Source organism: Sinocyclocheilus grahami, unplaced genomic scaffold, assembly GCF_001515645.1.
Source record: "Sinocyclocheilus grahami isolate Dianchi unplaced genomic scaffold, SAMN03320097.WGS_v1.1 scaffold250.1, whole genome shotgun sequence".
Taxonomy (NCBI): Eukaryota; Metazoa; Chordata; class Actinopteri; order Cypriniformes; family Cyprinidae; genus Sinocyclocheilus; species Sinocyclocheilus grahami.
In genome coordinates this window covers 1,303,576-1,324,591 of record NW_015505429.1, presented here as the reverse complement: position 1 = coordinate 1,324,591, position 21,016 = coordinate 1,303,576, and the positions used below count along the sequence as shown (strand labels likewise).

Genomic DNA, 21,016 nt, shown 5'->3' with positions numbered 1-21,016 from the left:
AAAATAAAGAAAATTAAAAAATGTCCATATTTCCTGTTAGGGTGGTTTGTGGTAAGAACAGCACTTGAGTAATCTGTATTTGTCTATAAATCTAACTGTATGGGGGGACAAAAACTTTTTAAAATCCAGATTTACAATATTAGGCATATAAAACCGTGAGCAACATAAATTCAATAACGTGTGCCCCAACATTTGACTGGCATTCATGTAAACTCAAAATTAGGCTTAGACCCTCATTTTATATACTGTTTTTGTATGAAACCATACACTCTAAAAAATGCTGGGTTAAATACAACCCAGTGCTGGGTAAAATAGTGACAAACCCAGCAATTGGGTTGTTTTGACCCAGCGGTTGGGTTACTACCCAGAAGGTTGGGTTAAACATTTAACCCACCCGCTGGGTCAAAACAACCCAATTGCTGGGTTTGTCACTATTTTACCCAGCACTGGGTTGTATTTAACCCAGCATTTTTTAGAGTGTATGGTTTCATACAAAAACAGTATATAAAATGAGGGTCTAAGCCTAATTTGAGATGTGGCCTACTGTACATAGATTTCATAAGCACTCAGCTGTACCCCAGGCGACCATGCGATGTCTCTGTTTCCCAAATAACCGGAGTGAATAGCGCTCTTTTACCTTAGCAACGATTTGTCCTCTGAGTCTGCATTATTCCCCTCCTGCAGTGCGTGCGCTTAATAGATATCGCTAATAATATGTCTAGGAAATCAACGCCACATCTCTCAGATGCCACTCTTCCGCATGCATTCGGGTTAATATGCGAATAACAAAAACCATTATGTCATACTTCGCATGACTAGCGCACCTCTCCTGCCTGCGCGGTATGATCGGAATGCGTGACGCGCGGCCTGTGCGTGAACCTGTTCCGCGCGCCAGGACCGTAAGAACAGGTGATACTGAAGGATTAGAAAGCAGCATCTGTCAGTGTCGCTTTCGAGTTCAGTTGTTTAACTTCACAGAGCGTTGAAATGTTTGTGGTTGCGGTGTATCACCGTTCTGCGTCCAAGGAAGCAACGCTGTAAACACGTTCAGGTAAGAACGCAGGTGCGATGCAAGCGTGTAGCTGGTGCATTAGTGTCAGCTGTGAACATTCACTCAAAATGAGTCCAAAAAAAGTCCTGTCATTATTTACTCACCCTCGTTTTCTGTCTAACCCGTTTGACTTTCTTTTTTACGTGGAATACAAATGAAGGAGCTAAGACCGAATGACAGTCTCAGTCATCATTTACTTTTATTGTCTGGAGAAAGATGTAGTAAAAACGAAAGGCTGTCCGTCTCTAGCATCCTCTCTGATGGCTCTTCATTTGTGTTGCTAGAAAGAAAGTTGAGGTTTTGAAACCACACGAAGGCGAGAAAAACAATACTTTCTTTCTTTCTTTAAACAGTGTTGTTTTCATATTACACTCTAAAAAAGCCTGGGTTAAATTCAACACAGTGCTGGGTAAAATAGGGACAAACCCAGCAATTGGGCTGTTTTGACCCAGCGGGTGGGTTAAATGTTTAACCCAACCTTCTGGGTAGTAACCCAACTGCTGGGTCAAAACAACCCAATTGCTGGGTTTGTCCCTATTTTACCCAGCACTGAGTTGTATTTAACCCAGCATTTTTTAGAGTGTAATGTCAAGTAAATATAACTGCTCAAATGTCATTAAGGAGTTTCTTAATATATTTTTATTATCTAATTATGTATCATGTTATAAATGCAAATGGATTGACGTAGAGGATTATTTTTCATAATCAGTTCATTCCGTGAATTGAAGTGTTTGATTCTCATATGAAAACTGGCTAATATAGATTCATGAAGTTTTTCTTATACGTTTTGTGTTATCGCTTAAGATATGTTAAAACCATACTCATAGTGTGTAGTGTTGTGTTTAATTTTCTTGGTGTGTTACATTAATACATAAACTGAAAAAAGCCTCCACATTATACAGCTGCAGTCTGAGGGGATTTGTGCAGTTGACATGAAACCTCAAGGAGTGACAGCAGCGTCTAACAGTGTAATGTGCTATACATCTTCTGAAAACGAGTTTAAAGTTGGCATGAAATAGAAGTTCACCCTGTCTATTTACCACAACATTTTATTGCATTTACAGTTCCAGTTATAGGACAAATTATTAGACTGTAATTGTGTAAACGTATTTGTAAGAATTCAATTATCCCTGCTTTGTTATCTGGTCCAAAGCCATTAATCTAAACATTTGCCAACATTTCGCTGAGAAATGTTCTTAAGGACTTCAACCAAATTTTGTTCCTCTGAAGTACCAAAAGAATCATTAATGGAATAATTCAAGAACTGAGTCATGAGGAGAATTCTGAATTAGAATCATTAAATTCTTTATGACTGATTTCCATGCATGTAGCCATCCAGAAACCTATGCAGCTCTTATCAGGATATGTGACATAATAGTGATTTAATCACGTTTTTGAGTTACAAGATACTATCGGTGTTGTGATTGTAGCTAAACGTTATAAATGCTTCATACTTTGCTGCTCTTATTGACAGTAGACCTTTCATTATTTGGTTTAACCCACTTTTGCCATACTTGCATGCATACAAATATGAATATTTTTGTTTATTCATTTTATGTTCCAACTATTTGTTTTTGTCTATTTTTGTTTGTCCAAATGTTTTCAGTGTGGTCTCAAACAGTGATGGGTAGATTGCTTGCAAATTGTAGTCTGTTACTGTTATTGATTGTTATTGATTCATGACAAAAAATTTAATTAGTAACATTACACATTTTATGTAATCTAATCAGACTACTTGATTATATGAATGAATTTGTGCGTTTTAATGTGTTTGAAATACAAAATCCTTCCAAAGACAAAGGATTGTGCGAATAACGTAATCGTAATCAATAAAAAAGTAACTGTAGTCTGATTACGAGTATTTTAAAATATAATCTGATCACAAGTACTTAATTTTTGGAATAGGATTATGTAGTCCAAATTACATGTAATCAGTTACTAACAAGCACTGGTCTCAAACTTATAGACTGTAAGCTTCAAAGTTTATGGTCTCACTTTATATCGATTTTCACCTATAATCTATAATCATGTCCATTTACACCATGGAGTTCACTCTTAAAAATAAAGGTTCCAACCTTTATTATATGGTTTTCACAGCGATGCCATAGAAGAACCAGTTTTGGTTCCCCCAAGAACCTTTCAGTGAACAGTGAAAAGAACCTTTTTTTTCTTATTGTGAAGAACATTTTTATAATCTAAAGAACCTTTTTTGCACTGTAAAGAACCTTTTGTGGAATGAAAAGTTTCCATGGATGGTAAAGGTTCTTTGTGGAACAATTGATGCCAATAAAGAACCTTTATTTTTAAGAGTGTTGTTAGGATGTATCTGAAATGGTTGGTTTAATGGCTTTTGTGCTTTAACGACTCTGACCATCAAGTTGGTGAGAATTTCCTGGCCACATGGGGCATTTGTTTACTGCCATTGAGTGTGTGTGTGTGTGTGTGTGTGTGTGTTGTGCACCAGCTCTTGAACTCCTGCCGTCCAATCAGCTTCATCCTGCACAGGCATCACTTCCTTCCCAATGGCTACTGCAGTCAATCTGTGTATTCATCAAAGCGTGTGTGTCTGCAGTGGTCCTATCCGGATCCCCACTGCTAAAATCCCACCTCCTCCCAGCTGACCCTCCCATCCCCCTTCCCACACACCCGTGCCACATGAGGCCCTGCAGTGTGACTCAGTGGACAAACTTACACCAGTCTGAGAGTCTGGGCCAGGCTTTCCCAAGCCACACACCTCAGTTTGCCAGCGCAAGAGACACCCAGGGTTAGGCTTTCCCATTCTGTTAAGGTAATGATGCATTTGGTTGTTTTCTTGGGATTGTTCTTGCAGTAAACCTGTCATTTCTTTACTCCTTCTTAAGTAGGGGTTTGTCATACTGCAGTGCAGAACTGTGAGAGATCTCGGCGCATGAGCGTATGCTCTGTGCTACATGCTGGGTTTGTGGTTTTCGCTTTGAGCATGCTGGCCTTGAGCACTTGCTACAAGTATGTTGTTTCCTTATTAATGTCTACGGATGTGGTAAAATTGTGCTTAAGAGTGTTTGGTTATGTGTAGATGTTTTTGCAGTTTTGTGTGCATGTAGGTGTAGCTGAAATTTTAACAAAGGTGTTTATAATTTATAGACCTGTAATTATCAATGGCTGCACAAATATCATAAGGTTTGCTTAACCAGACTTTGACCTCACTTGTATTGTACTTGTATTGCAAGTTTTAATGATTTTATCATAATGAACTGAATTGCAATCTAAAGCTGTCTTTGGTAGCATGTTTTTTTTTTTAAGTCTTTGGACACACGGAGTTTCACCCCCTCTGGATAGGTGACAATAGAGCACCCAGCCCTTTATGGGTGGTCCTTATAATGTGTGATGGCAGAGTCTGCATGGTTTATGTGTGCAATAGGCTTGATTGACGATCAGTTTGAACTTCTTTGTGATGAGTGAGCTTAAAAGGTGAGTTCATAAGGGGCATTCACACTGACAGCAAATTGGACATACAAAGCAATGAGAAGTCATTGATTTTCACTGAGTCCTGGCTGTTTGAGTTCATATTTTTCAAATGCTCAGTGACTTTAAGTGGGAAAGCTCTAAATATGGTTACATGTGCAGTTATTATTTTGTGGGGTTTTGCCTAATTGAGCTAGTATTGTTATTGTTGATAAACTACTTAAATTATTTAAACTATTTTCATTTTTAATTTGTTTAAAATAGTTCAGTAATTGACATAAAGCTCTCTCTCTCTCTATATATATTTTTTTTCTGTTAGTTTTAAATTCAAAAGGTATCATTTTAAAGTTTGAGTTGAAGTACTAGTTGAAGTGCAAGTATATTCATAAGACAGCCTTCGTGCTTTCAATGTGGAACTAGGCAAAGCTAGACAGTCATTCTTCTCAAATCTTATAAACTAACTTAAACAACACTCACACTCTTTTTGCTACTGTTGAGAGATTGACAAACCCCCCAAAGTCAGATTGCCAGTGAAATGCTCTCCAACAGCAAATGCAATGAGTTTGCTTCCTTCTTTTCTGAAAAGATCAATAATATCAGGAAGACGATTAGCACATCCCCAAGTTATGCAGAGGTCAGACAGATTCGACCGCAATATCAAAAAGAAGATACTATGTCTGCTTTTGAAGAAATTGATAGCAACATTTTGGAAGAAATAGTACAGCACCTTAAAATCGTCAACCTGCTATCTTGACACACTTATATACATATTTTTTCAAAAGCGTGCTTAACTGTTTAGAAGCAGATCTCTTAGAAGTGGTGAACGCCTCACTTCTTTCAGGGACTTTTCCATACTCCCTGAAAACTGCAGTTGTTAAACCCCTTCTGAAAAAGAGCATATTCATATACACCCCTTCACAAGAAGACCATTAGACAGCTGCAGCTCATCCAGAACGCTGCTGCCAGAATTCTGACTTTTTCTTCTTCTGACAGAAGTCTGACTTTTTTATTGTTGTGATTATTTTTATTATTATTATTTTATTTTATTTTATTTTATGTAAAGCACTTTGAATTACCATTGTGCCTTACTAAAATTACTAAAACTGAAATAAATTAAAGCTGATTAAAAAAACGATTAAAATGACAAAATCACATATCAGAATTATCAAATTATTAAAAAAATTCACAATATTAATGCTATAATAGTATACAAATAATATGAATCAAGCTACAGAATATTGTCCAAGTATATGACTCATAATTGCATATTTGAAGGGTTTAATACATGTTGTGCATCACCATCACACTTTTAAATACATTTCATTAGAAATGTAAAAACCTCCTCAATTTTCTTGTTAGACATACCTGCTATGGCGAATTCCCTGAAGGTAAATGTAACACTGACGGCAGAGGGTGAGATCTTAGAGGAGAAAGAGGGAGCTAAAGAAATGGTTGATACCTTGGATGAGCCTGCAGAGGAGGAAGAGGAGGAAGAGGAGAGGAAGGCACGGGCCGCAGTGGAGGAGGCAGCAGCCAGAGAGAGAGCCGCTCAGAGGCAGCTCATGGCGATAGAGGAGCTGGTGCAGACTGAGAGGAACTACCTGAAACATCTGCAGCTCTGTACGGTCACCATCCACAGCAACCTGCAGAAACTACAGGTAGACAAGCACCCTAGCAGCCGTTTCACACATCACATCCATTAAATTGCAGTAAAAGTCCTGATTTAACTTATCCGGACACATCTGTTATTCATAAGACCAACGACTTTCTGTGTTTTATGTTGCTTCCACCACCACTGAAATACCATCAAAGCACTCTGATATCATTCTTATGTTATTACAAACATTAACAATCTAATCAGATAATACAACAGTTAGTTCTGGAAAAGTTATATTTAACACATGGCCTCTAAATTTAAAAAAAATGCAATGGATTTTCAGAAGGTGCTGTGTGCGTGTGCGCGCGTGCATTCATTCAAATTCAGTGTTTGTTATTTTCATTTTAGAAACATGAACATCAAATAATTTTGTTCTTACATTACTTACAGGCCACAACTATTAACAGACATCATCAAAAACCAAGCAAACATGCATACACAAAAGTAATATTTAAGGGACAAAATATAAATAAAAAATTATGATGACAACATATAACAAGAATAATACAAAAAAAAATATATATATATATATATATATAAGTTTTTTCAATCCAGCTGAGAGGAATGTGAAATAAAATAGATTTTTTTATTATTATTATTATTACTGAGTGTATACCTCATAAAGGAGACTAAATGATTTAGCTTTGATAATATCATATATCATTGCGTCTCTTGCAGCCTCCTCCTCCAAACCTGGAGAACATGTTCCAGCACATAGATGAAGTGATGGATGTTTCCAGCAGACTCCTGAGCCTCCTCGACCAGGCACAGATACATCACAGCCACCCAAAATACCTGGAAGCACTCTGTGAGTACAGCCGGACCGACTGGAATTTCCAGTTCACTTTCAGTTTAGTTTCAGTGTCATGCCCACCCACAGATTAAACTACTTTTTACCCTTGAGATCATGAATCAAGAATCCAGAACTTGAGTTTCAAGATGAAAATGATGATGTCTGATGTATGGAATGTTTACATTTCTTTACATCCTTTTTGGAGCTTGATAGTCTAAATAACCATACACCTCCACTACTGTTTAAAAGTTTGGGGTTGGTTTAAAACATTTTTTTTAAAGAAGTCTCTTATGTTCACCAAGGCTGCATTTAAGTGATGATAAATACAGTAAAAGAGTAATATTTTGAAATATTATTACAATTTAGAATAACAGTTTTCTATTTGAATATATTTTAAAATGTAACTTATTCCTGTGATGCAAAGCTGAATTTCCAGCATCATTACTCCAGTCTTCAGTGTCACATGATCTTTCAAAAATTATTTGAAATAAATTGTAACATGCAGCGTATGTTGTATTGAAAAGATCTTGTTGTATATTAGAAATTATCTTATTCTTTCTCTTAGGCGATTCTTTCCTGAGTCTGTCTCAAGACATAGAGATGGCTTATAAAGAGTATCTTGCCAACTACAACAACATAACAGCTCTAGAGAACAGCTACAAACAGAAAGAGGCGCAGCATCATTACTCCAGTCTTCAGTGTCACATGATCTTTCAAAAATTATTTGAAATAAATTGTAACATGCAGTGTATGTTGTATTGAAAAGATCTTGTTGTATATTAGAAATTATCTTATTCTTTCTCTTAGGCGATTCTTTCCTGAGTCTGTCTCAAGACATAGAGATGGCTTATAAAGAGTATCTTGCCAACTACAACAACATAACAGCTCTAGAGAACAGCTACAAACAGAAAGAGGCACTGTGGGTGGAAATGATCCGAATCATCAAGTCATCTGCGTAAGTTCGTAAACAACAACCTACTGAGCTTGTGTAGAAACTGAACACTGCTGAGAGCAGAATGAGTTCCTAGACAAATATGCCAGTGTATTACCCAACATTCTTGTCATTTTTGACCCCTGATCTTGTCTGTCTTCAGTCCTGATGTGAATGCATCCACTCTGAGCTTCTTCCTGGTGATGCCGGTTCAGAGAATCGCCCGTTACCCGCTGCTGCTCCAGACCATCCAGAAACACACAGACCCCGGGCACCCTGCGTACCCCATACTGGAGCACGCCGCTCACACTGCGGTCCAGATCAACTGCAGGATCAATGAATACAAACGCTTCCGTGAAGTTGGTGAGAACATGCTTAAAGTTTAGAAAGCTAAGTTTACTGAACCAAAGTATGCCAGTCCATTGGGAACATCAGTAGGGCCCTTTGAAATCATTTTTATTTTTTCCCAAATTCCATTTGATTATTTTCCAAATTCAAGACCACAACTCCCATGATTCCACACTCAGTCACAGCGTCATCAAACTACGCCTACATTCCATCTTTTACGCATCCGCACAGAAACATGAATAAAGTGCTTGAGGTTTTGATTTGCGTCATTGTTATCATTCTCTGACTGTCACAGCTGATAAATACAAGAAGACAGAGAACCTGACCATCAAGGACAAGATCAATCGGTTGAGTGGCCACAGCATTGCCAAGAAGACGGCCCGGTTCAGCCAGTACATAAAGCATGAGACAGGAATGGTTCCAAAGGTAACTGCCTAAGAACAATTCTTAGTGTAAACAAAGGAACAGAAATGTTTGGCATGTTGAAAGAACCACATTGTTTCCATAAAACCTATTGCCACATGAGATGTTTTTACGATAATTTCTTAATTTATACTTTTATATTGTAGTTGAAAGATGAAGAATTCGATGCCCTTGCTGGCTTCTTCTTTGTACTGGAGAGGGGCGTCTCAGAGCTTCATGATAACCTGGAGGCCTATCTCCACCATCTGCGGGTTTGGATTTAACATTCTTACTCTTAATGAGTGTAGTTAAAAACTCGAAAAGAGCTGATCCTCTCATTTGTTTTGGTGTTCCCCCAGTGTGAAGCCAGTACGCCCATGGATCAACCTCTTAAACATTTTCCATTGTTATTCCAGCTGCTAAATGAAAGGAAAATCTGTAGGAGGGTTGATCCCAGGGCAGATGGATGGGGTTACTGAAGATTGAGGTTCAGAGGATGGCTGTGCACTTGAAGTGTTTGTAACTGTCTGAGCTGTGTTTCTGTGTACAGAGGTTCCTCAGCTGCAGACCAGAGGAAGCAGATCTTGATCTGGAAGGAGAGAAAACCACCTTGTTCTCTAAAGAAATCACAGTGGCACTCAGACAGTGGATCTACCCCTCATATGTAAGACCTTCACTATTGTTAGTGTTAAGGTTGCAGTTCTATTGGCCGATTAAAGGTGCTGTGAGCAATTTCTGAGAAAAGTTGATTGAACCAAGCACAGAAACACACTTTTAGCCAATCACCAATAAGGGGCGTGTCCCTTGTGTTGCATATCATGTTTGTGAATTAGGGGGCGGAGCTATCAAGATAGGGGTGTGATCCATTTGGGTAGGGCGTGTTTGATTTGTTCATTTAAAATATCAACAACATTTCTCATAAATCGCTTACTGCACCTTTAAGATTTCTTGGGAATAATTTAAAATCCTGACCATAACCCAGCTCTAGGCTTCACAGCTTTTCCAACAAAATGAGTATAAGACTTTAGTTATTTAATATGGTGTGAATGAAACAAGGCTGTGAGTGACAGAATATCAGTCGACCCTTTGCAATGGCCCGCCCCCCTTAGTTACTGTTGCTACGTTCAACAAGCTAAGGCGCTCTCATGCCACACATCATGTTCTCACACAGTAAAAAATACATTGCGGAGCAAAGAAGAAACTAACAACGTGCTGATAGACAAGACAGAGCAGGTTACTTTTGGTATGAAACAAAGTCTCAGCTTTCAATTTTTTTTAAAGAAATTTAAACAATAAATACCGTTTTGAGTCTTTAATGTTTCATGACCGATTAATGTTGCACCTCAGTTCAAGTGGCACATGAACCCATCATCTCTTCCTATTTACTAGTTATGCAATGAAATGAATGAACATCAGAAGGTACCTTGTTTTAACACGGAAGGGCGTCAATACACCATTTTTCAAGTTCAAGTCCACCGATGTTAATTTACTCTCCTGACTGGTTTGTTGGACAAATTGTCAGATTCGGTGTTATGATTGGTCAGATCACCTGTCAATCAAACTCCTGGCGAAATGTCAATTCATTTATTTTTTTTGTGTAATGTAATTTTGTAGGCCAGCCTGTAAATTAGGATGAAACCTGGTTCCCTTGACAAAAAGGATTATTGCAGAAAATAAGCTCTGTGACCAACAAACATTTGTGATATGTACATGTTTTGTGTGATTTTAAACACTGTGAGGCTGTAAAAACAGACTAGTGGGTAGATGAGTTTACTTGTTTGCTGTGATGACGTTTGATGTCCCCAACAACCTCTTTCCCTCTAGCCCCATTAAGCCACTTGTTAACAGCCACCTTTTCAAGAAACAAAACGTGAAAAAAATCGTTGGGTCATATTGATTAATTTTCTTGTAGAATACGGTGTGAAATGATTTTGAGCCTGTGTTACAGACCTTATTTCAGACATTAACCAGAAAACCCTTTGACTTAGGGGCCATGGAACTGGAAGTGCAAAACTGCTAACTCATTTCAAGGCTGTAGTACTCATTCCTGCAGCACTCTGTAAATCTGTCAAATTAAATATGGCATCTCTGACTAAAGTCTGGAACACCAACATTTGTCACAGCTTTGGTCATGAGACAGTATTTCTTCACTGTGGTCCTTCTATTTGCCACTTTAGTGTTTCTCCATATATCAGTGTCTAATCCTTCTGGAACAAATACTGCTGCAAAAACACCATCTATCATGTAAGAGTACTAATTTTTCCAAGATCTTTTAACTGTTTACCAGCCATTGAAATTATGGTAGTACACAGCACCCATTTTAGTGGTATGCTTTTTATATGAGAAGGCAGCAGTGATTTATTTAAAGTAGGGCTGTGCAATTAATCGCATGCGATTGTCATGCGCATCTCGTCAGTAAAGCTGGTTCTTTGATTAGTAGTAAATCTCCATCACCTGCTTTCAGATGGAGCGGCATTTACTACACAGAGCCATAGTTCACTGACAAGCTACGCAAAATCGTGTTCTTAATCGCAGGCGATTCGATCTGCGATAATGAACGTGATATTGCCGATACCGCTCCATCTAAAAGCAGGTGATGGAGATTTACTACTAATCACGGAACCGGCTTCACTGACGAGAAGCGCGTGACAATCGCATGCGATTAATTGCACAGCCCTAATTTAAAGTAACTAGTTTTTATTATATCGCTGATCAATTGTCAGTAATTGATTAAACATCTCTGGTATCTTGCCTTCTGTACTTACTTTGTACATCTCCTTTGCTGCCACTTATAGGAGGACCGTTTGAAGACTTTAGTCTTTAAGCCCTTGAGCTCACTGCGGGAACTGATGGCAGGACCACGTAACCTCATCCGCAAACGTCAGGACAAGCTTCTGGACTATGAGCTAATCGAGGAGAAGAGTAACCTGAACTTTGAGGAGCAAGCCATAGCAAACACCTACAAGACCATCAACACTCTCCTGCTGACCGAGCTGCCACAGTTCAACAGCAAAGCCCTGCAGCTCCTGTGGGCCACGCTAGAGGCCTTCAGCTGCCTGCAGAGAGACCTGGCGGCGGATATGGAGCAGCTGGCCTCCAGCTTCACCCATCAGGTACTTTTTACAGAAGAAGCTAAAATATTGAGGTTTAGAGATAACCAGGTGAATATTTAATTTCTGTAGTACCTAATTCTAGATATAATCACAATATACAGTGGTGGCCAAAATTATTACAACACTAGAATTTTCTCCAGCTAAAAAAACAGTTTTAAGTCAGTTATTCTATCTTTTTCTGTAGTGTGTCAGTAGGAAATATCAGTTTATATTTCCAAACATTCATTTAGCCATTAACTGTAATAATCCAGTGAGATTTTTGTCTGACAGCAGCCAGTGCTCCACACAGAGATCTGATCTGATCATCATCAGTCTGTCTGGAATGACATGAAGAAACAGAACAAACTGAGACAGACTCAATCCAGAAGAACTGTGGCAGCATCTCCAAGACATTATGGCATATGTCATAAATATATTTTCTTTATCAATTAACTTCTATTAACTAAATGAAATCAACATTTAGTGTGAATATCATTTGCGTTTAAAACAGCTTTTGCCCTCGGTGCACTTGCGCATAGTTTTTCAGGTAGCTTTGCAGGTAGGTTTCTTGAAGCGTCTTGGAGACGTTGTTCTCCACAGTTCTTCTGGATTGAGTCTGTCTCAGTTTGTTCTGTTTCTTCATGTCATTCCAGACAGACTGATGATGATCAGATCAGATCTCTGTGTGGAGCACTGGCTGCTGTCAGACAAAAATCTCACTGGATTATCACAATTAATGGCATGTTTGGAAATGTAAACTGATATTTCCTACTGACACACTACAGCAAAAGATAGAAATAACTGACTTAAAACCATTTTTTAGCTGGAGAAAATACTAGTGTTCTAATCATTTTGGCCACCACTGTATGCTGCCAAGCCAAAAATGTCGCCATCTGGATTTAAATAACCAAGTATTTAATACAAGTACTTCATTTTAGAATGAAATCATTTTTGCATGTGTATATGTTTATGCAACAATTCTTTTAACCCTAATGCAGTGCGTAGGTTTTTTATTTCTCAAACAACCATGTCAGAAACGTACCCATATCCATATTCCAGGATGACAATGCCAAGATTTATCAGGCTCAAATTGTGAAAGATTGGCCGCCACAAAGTCCAGACCTTATCCCTATTAAAAGTCGTTGGGACGTGCTGCAGTCCACTTTACACTGTCTGCTAAAAAAAAATTGCACACTCTAATATTTAATTGGAGGCCCTTTAGTTTTGATAACATTGTACATTCCTTTTTGCATTGTTTCCACAATGTCATGCAATGTCACAACATTTATTTGCACCAAGAGTTGCATTAATTTTTGGCTGAGATCTTGTATTGACAATGGGAGAGTCAAACAACTCTGTAAAGTCAACTCCGTCACATCCTAAAGACTTTCAATAGAGTTAAGCTCAGGGCTCTGTGGTGACCAACTCATACATGAAAATGATTCCCCATGCTCACTGAACCACTATTTCACAATTTGGGTCCAAAGAATCTTGACATTGTCATTCTGGAATATGAACATAATGTCTTCTGACGTGGTTGTTTAAGAAATGGAAAGCTACACACTGCATCAGTTAGGGTTAAAAGAATTGTTGCCAATCATATGACAACATGCCAGAAACAGTCCGAAACTCTTCAGTATTTACTTATTTTAATCCAAATTGTGACTTTTTTTTTGGCCAGGCAATGCATAAATGATCATACTACTTTCAATCATATCCTGTTTTTATTCTTCTGACAAAAATATATATACTGTATATTATTATTATTATTTACTTATTTATTTTTGTTCTTCATGAGATTTTTTTGTGAGATTCACCTTCACAGTCATGTAGTTCTCATCCTCGTGATTTTAGTTATACTTGAATACCCATCAATTTCAGAAACCGTTGGACATTCTGTGAAATAATCCACAATTGAACGACACCACATGCATGTGGTTGGAAAAGTGTTATTAAATTTAGCTCTTTGCAGGCTGGCAATGTTTATGAATTGCTCTCTGTCTCCCGGCAGCTCCCACACAGTTATTTGGAGGATGGTGAGTTCTGGAAGTGGGCAGAGACTTCGGTGCTGGAGGGTTCGAGGAGGATGGAGAGCCTGTGTCAGAGTGTTCAGGATGAGCTCAATGCTCCCATTGTGCAGGTCAGTTCCAACACAGAGACGCACTATTGTCTGTATTTGGGTGGAGACGTCTTCCTGCGGGACAGTTTGTTTCCCCTTACTGCAGCTTAATGCTGCCTGTGGACAGTGCTGGAATAAAACCACAGCCATTCATTCATCTTGATATAGTTTAGCCCTCATGTGTTTTGCATCAGTCTATCCATTAATTATAAACATACCTTAGTAAAATATATTATGTCCTGAGGTTACTGTGTTATGGGTGGCCCTGAACAGCTGCCTCACATTTAGTGAAGTTCAAATGCAAATTACAGTGAAAATAAACTACCGGTCAAAAAGACACATCTGCTCATTCTTTATTATTAATATTACCTACATTTTAGAATAATAGCATAGTTATTAAACTGTCCAATATTATTACAAATGTAACTATGGGAAATACACTATCATTCAAATGTTAGAGGTCTGTATTGATTTTGAAATAAGTCACAAAGGCTGAATTTGTTTGATCAAATATACAGGAAAAACAAATATTATTAAATATTATTACAACTTGAAATAACTGTTTATTTTAAATGTAATAAATGTTCTGCATCATTACTCCAGTGTCACATGATTTTTCAGAAATCAGTCTAAAATGCTGATTTGATGCTCAAAACCCCAAACCTTTTTTGGTAGTGTAATAAGCTTTTTTTGTATGTGTATGTGACCAAAAATATTTGGGACTGAGCATGATTTTATGCATCAGGAATAGATTGGTTTGTGATAAGTTATTTTAATTTTCATTCATGCAACCAACTGGACAAAGTGAAAATATTGGCCTATTCGAAGATCTGGAGAGTAGTAATATCAGGCATTGGACAAATTAAATGCTTCAAAATGAATTCTCAGAAAATAAAAGCTATTTGAGAGGAGATTGTGAAAACAGATTATGAAAGCAACCTTACAGTAATTTGCACTGATGATTGCACTATTCTTCTATTGACAGCATAAGCAGAGAGAGCACCATTGTCATGTTTCATATTTCAGAGCAATATTAATATTGTGTGTTGGTATGACTTCTCTGTCTTGATGTCATGTCATGTCATGGGCATTAGGCCATTACTACAGCTAATGTCAACCAGATGTCTTTATCCAGAGTCTAATCAATATCATGTCTGCCGTCATAAAGCCATCAGTCCTGATGAGACAGGAGGATCAAACAGAGAGGTGCTCTGTAATCTTCAGAAGGGCTACGTGTTTGCTGACAGGGATCAGAATGTAGATCACGGATGTAAATCATTGGAGTGTCTTGCTCTCATGTTCACTTCCTATCTCATTTTTTTGTGATCCAGCACTGTAATTACTGCACTTCTACTCATTTCATGTACATTTGCATTCTAAATGGAATATATGCTGCTGTATGTAATTTCACATTAAGTATGAGTGAGTAGGAAATCAGGGTTTTTTTCATGTCTGTGTCGTCTCAGGCGCTCAATCCCATGTGTGAGCGGCGTCTCAAGGCTCTGACCGCCAAACACGGCTCGGAGAAGATCTACCAGCTGACAGGCCCTGTGGTGGGCACCCGTGACCTCGACCTGACCCTCAACAAGGGAGAGCTGGTAGCTGTCATCAGTGAGATGGACACGCGAGGAGACCGTCGCCGCTGGCTGGTTGATGCAGGAGGTAAAACTGGCATGTGGAGAAGTCATAATCCAGTTAAAAATAACCGAGCTGGTTTTATTGTGTGATCAAGACTGATCCATAAAATGCATACAAATGGACCTTAATTCCTGTTTGCACCAAGAATATACTGAAAAATGTTTTTAATGAAATTCAAACAAAAGGTATTTTTTATTATATTGGTCTTTAAAAACATAATGCAGTCATTCACATTCTGTATTGCAAAATACAAACCTTTTGATAATAGTTTACACTCACGCTAATGCTCAATAAAACTCATCCGAAAATACAGATAACACTTGCTCCGGCAGCCATATCACTCTGCAGCCCAAGCCTGGTTGCCCACTGAAGCTAAGCAGGGCTGAGCCTGGTCAGTACCTGGATGGGAGACCTCCTGGGAAAACTAGGTTGCTGCTGGAAGAGGTGTTAGTGAGGCCAGCAGGGGGTGCTCACCCTGTGGTCTGTGTGGGTCCTAACGCCCCAGTATAGTGACGGGGACACTATACTGTCAACAAGCACTGTCCTCGGATGAGAAGTTACACCGAGGTCCTGACTCTCTGTGGTCATTAAAAATCCCAGGATGTGTTTTGAAAAGAGTAGACGTGTGACCTCGGCATCCTAGCCAAATTTGCCCATTGGCCTCCTAACAATCCCCATATCTGCTGATTGGCTTCATCACTCTGTCTCCTCTCCACCAATAAGCTGGTGTGTGGTGGGCGTTCTGGCGCACTATGGCTACCGTCACATCATCCAGGTGGATGCTGCACACTGGTGGTGGATGAGGAGATACCCCCTGACAATGTAAAGTGCTTTGAGTGCCTAGAAAAGCGCTATATAAATGTAATGAATTATTATTATTATTAATTCAACAAAAATCCATCTGATCAAACTGATTTCACTTGCTCTAAAGGGCTCTTGAACTGAACTATTTTGTATTGTTCTCTGAGGTCCACTTATAATCTTATCAAGATTTACATCAAAAACATCATAATTTAGAAGTAATAGGCTATTTTCTGTCCTGTTTTTGACCCCCCTCATCCTCTTCAATCTAACCTTCAAAAACATATTGTTTTAAATTTATAGGCAAGGCTTAATACTTAATCAAGCAAGCATTCAAAGATCGACTGGACAAAGTTTTATCATTTCTTTTTTATGTTTATTCATTAGGTTTGTGTGTGTACATTTCATTGCTGTTGAAAGTCTTTGATAGTGCTGCGAGTGACATCTGCTGGTTAAATACAGTTAAAGCACATCAAATCTGCTCTTATCAATATGCAGAACAGAAACACTGAAATGTGCAGATTTGAGTATCTTCATAGGTTTTCAATTTTTTCTTTATTTTCTTCAGGCCCGAGGGGATATGTGCCTGCCTCAAAGCTGGCACGTTACCACCAGATAACCGTTGACCCGCCCCAGTCTCCTCATCTGAACGTCATACCCAGCGGTCCAGGGCCGCGAAGACACTCCTACACCCCCGGAGCCCAGCCGCTGCTGACCACCATGACTACACCCTGTTTTCAGGTGACTGACACAGACATGCCTTTGACTGACGGGTCATGAGACCGCCGCGTTACTCGGCCTGATTCGTGTGTCAAACAGAACGAGACCTCTGGAGATTGATGGCAGGTCTGCAGTATCTCATAATCATCAATCACACACACTTCAGCATTTGTAAATTCAGTATTGGTGGAACAGAAATGAACTGCCGCTCCTTGTCAGCAGAAGTGAAATACTCTATCACGGCCACCTACACAAACACACGGCACCCACACACACACCGATTCATCTGCATGATCTGCCTGTCAAATGCTTCCCTATCATCATGGCTTCATGTTTAAGAAAGCAGAAATGTCGGAGGTAGCTTCTGACTGTGAGAGTGGGAGATACATAGCTGTTGTGACTGTAAAAATATGACAAGTTTTTTTTCTAAACAATCTTCACGGGTTGTTTATCATTGTGAGAGTGCAAATGATAAACAGACCGGCTAACATTATGACTCCCAGATGAATTAGATATCCCGGTTTTGTTGCCTCGAGTGGAAATTATATGTTTTTCAAAACCAATATTTTCTGAAGAAAATGTGACTGGTGTTTGCCCATGCAGAACTCGCCACCATGATGCTAGCACAAAGTGAGTGATTGCAAGGTGTTGCTTTCAGAATATTGCTAAGTGGTTGCATACTGGCTCAAGTAAAAAAAAAAAAAAAGAATCTTACTAAATATGATTCAGGGCTCTTTTGAAGAGATTTAAAAAAAAAAAAAATTCAAATCACTTTTTTTGTTGTAATTTAATTTTAATTTTATGTTTATTTTATTATTAATCATTTTCATGTTGTTGTTTTTTGGTCAACAATTATATCACTGCACCGGCGTTTACAGTATAATTTTTTTAATGCATATTATTGATTGTATTTTTAATTATTCTTCCATAACCAATTCCATCATACAAATTTTTTTTTTTTGAGAATACATTACACTCAAATGCATGCCACAATACAAAAGAAAATATCTTCTGCTACTTCAGTTTCATTGCAACTTTCATTTTTCCATGACTTTAACATTTTGGGTAACCCTATGAGCAAATATGATCAATAAGTGATGCTACACTGTAAAAAATTATAGTGCTTTGAACAGTAAAATACTATAAAAATGCTACAGTAAAAACCTGTTAACTGGTCAACAGTAAGTTTCTATACTACAGTATATTCGGTGAATAAATGTAATTACATTTAATGTAATTTTACATTAAAATACTTTTATTTTAATGTAAGTGAAAAAGAAAAAGTCATTGTATAATTTACAGTGAAAAAACGTAAATTGACACTTCCAGAATTCCCTGCATGACTTTTTTTGTTGAAATAACATTCTTAGTTTTTTCTTATCAGTTGTGTACATTAGGGGTTAATCTTACATCTAATGTTGTTAAATGAATGTTTATTGCATTATTTCAGTATCATGTGTGTCACCATGATGGGGTTTAGTGTTTGTGTGAATGACACTGTGCACCTTCTATGTATAAGTATTGCCCTCCTCGGCTCGTAGAAAAGCTGTTTGTGATGAGCTTTGGTTCATCATGTGACTTTCTCCTCACCACCAGTTTTTGGTGGTTATCAGTGCATTACAATGGTTCAAAACAGATATTAACACTTCAATATGTTGGTTTATTAACATTACATCAGTTAATGAAATACGGTATTTTATTGTGACTTTAAGTTAAGTCTGTAAAACCTAAAATGTTGCTACTATATTTTTTACGGTGAAGTTCTGGCAACCACAGCTGCCGGTGTTTTACCGTAAATGTCACAGATTTTTTTTTACAGTGTAGCCTTAAAAAAATGCTGCTTATGAACATGATTCATAACAAATTACTGATATTAACCACAAGGGGGAGCACTTCAACTAATTTATCATTTCAGATTTTCTTCACAGCTCTTTTTTGATGTGTCTCAATGTGTCTCAAGCACATGGTGTAACACTGAATACCACTTACCTTTCAAATCTAAAAAGATGTTGTACATCCACAACAGAGCACTCAAAAAGCACATTCGTCCCTCTAGACAGATTTTAACGTCTCAGTTGTTTAGTTTTGTTGTTTGTGTGGGTTTTGGCAATGACTAACTGTCAATCTTTTCTCCTAGCTTTTATTAGAGGCGAAATCTAACAGAAGGCAACTTTTCCCATTACCAACCACACTGAAACTCTCCGTTCTCTATCTGCAGGTGTATGCGGGCTATGACTTCACTGCGAGGAGCACTCACGAGCTTTCTCTGAGGGCCGGCGAGCAGGTGCGGGTGGTGGAGCCTCATGATAAGCGTGGAAACAAGGACTGGAGTCTGGTGGAGGCGCGTGGCCAGAGAGGCTACGTCCCCTCCAACTACCTCGCCATCCTCCCCTCTGTGATCGCCTCACCCACCTTCCCTTATCGCTAGAATAACCTGGAGAGCACATCATCTGCTGCTGATACGACTCTGCTAGCCAGTATCCAAACACACACAGACCATGAGAAACACTTTCCCTGAAGGGCTCTTCATGCGTGAGGGGGCGGATGGCTGCTGTTTGGCGCGTCATTTGACTGGTGTATGTACTGAAGTGCTGTTTGGGCCCTGCTGTGGAGTGCTCATCCATATACTTGATCTCTGCTTTTTGCCTGGGGCCGTTACTGGTGGAGAGCATTTTATCCAATGAGAGAAGTGCTGTAGGGGCAGCAGACATGCCGTTGTAGCACATGGCTGCTGGTGGAGTGTGCTGTTTCCTACAATTACCACTTGAATCCACACCTCAGCTGTCCATTGGAATGACGCGTTTGGCGGGCCTGCTATTGAAATGGAGAATATTTGGGTTTCTACTACTGACAATGGATCTCATTTTTACGAGTCAGACCTCTATTGCACTGGTTTGCAGCCCACTTGAGATGACTAACATGCAGACTTGAAGATAGGATTTTTTTACAAAATGCTTGTTTGTGCACCATTTTAGTAATATTTGATGGACAGTTTTAGTTATTTAAATTTGTACTGTGGATCTAAGATGTATTTGGACACTTGGGGTATGCTTAATGTATGCATGTCATTAATGCATAGATAACGAAATATCAATCCAAGTGATGTTTAGTTAAAAAAATGATCCAATAAATCTTTTTAAGCGGAACCTTTTTTTTTTTTTAAAAGCTTGTTAAATTCAGAATGATTAAACAATAGATATGCAGCTTAAAATTAAAGCAAATAAAAAGCTGTTGACCAATACAATACCAATATCACCTGATATTTTATGTTTGATTTAATAAGCGTTGGAAGACTTTTATTTTGACAGTGATGAAAAGGCCAACACTTGGAGATACATAAAAGCGACAATTTTTCAAATCGGATGCATAAACTTTAAATTCTTCATTTTTTATATATATATATATATATATAGAGAGAGAGAGAGAGAGAGAGAGAGAGAGAGAGAGAAATTGATTGCTTTAGCCTATATCCAGTTGGCTGATATGTCATATTCATGTCTAAATTTAATGTGTACTATATATGAAATTAGCATTAGCTGGTCTTTATTTGAGAAAATATGATTCCCAGTGTGCACAAACTTACAAGATTACTGAGTGCACTGTTGGTTTCAGTGTTTACTTCCTTTTTTAAAACAATTTTTGAAGTACTGTAATTCAATTACAGAATATATGAAGTAAAAATCTGTTATTTTACAGATTTTTTTATTTAAGTTTAATCAAGTTAAATTTTTCATATTGATTCCTTTTTTTTCTAATTTTGTAATTATTACCTAAAATAAATATAAATGTAATTGCTCTCAAATATAACAGCTTTGAGAAAATCAATACCAGTCGAGCATTGAAAAAAGCATTTAATAGCTTCTGGTTGTAAAACGTTAGTAGTTCATGCTTAATGTAATGAAATACACATAAGGTTATGATTTGTTTTCAGATGCTTTTTTGGATTGATATTTACTTATTTATGCAATGGCATTCATACATATTTAATTGTGTCTTAAGTGTCCAGATACTCGTTGGAGC

At 38.1% G+C, this 21,016-nt stretch overlaps 1 protein-coding gene across 3 annotated transcripts; it reads left to right on the top strand.

Annotated features, from left to right (window-relative positions):
- The first annotated feature begins 651 nt into the window (after positions 1-651).
- arhgef37 (Rho guanine nucleotide exchange factor (GEF) 37) lies at positions 652-20,134 on the top strand. Of its 3 annotated transcripts, none has more exons than XM_016289636.1 (14): positions 652-1,051; positions 5,855-6,153; positions 6,831-6,960; positions 7,511-7,617; positions 7,860-7,900; positions 8,040-8,239; positions 8,520-8,650; positions 8,794-8,898; positions 9,177-9,290; positions 11,422-11,739; positions 13,730-13,858; positions 15,304-15,499; positions 16,845-17,017; positions 19,215-20,134. In XM_016289636.1, exons 2-14 carry the CDS (start codon positions 5,866-5,868, stop codon positions 19,422-19,424), a joined length of 2,142 nt encoding a protein of 713 aa, XP_016145122.1. In that variant the 5' UTR covers positions 652-1,051; positions 5,855-5,865; the 3' UTR covers positions 19,425-20,134. The 3 variants fall into 3 exon arrangements, with proteins under 3 accessions (XP_016145122.1, XP_016145124.1, XP_016145123.1); XM_016289637.1 differs by lacking the exon at positions 652-1,051 and adding an exon at positions 3,904-4,036; XM_016289638.1 differs by lacking the exon at positions 7,511-7,617 and having other exon boundaries at positions 7,753-7,900.
- The last annotated feature ends 882 nt before the right edge of the window (positions 20,135-21,016 follow it).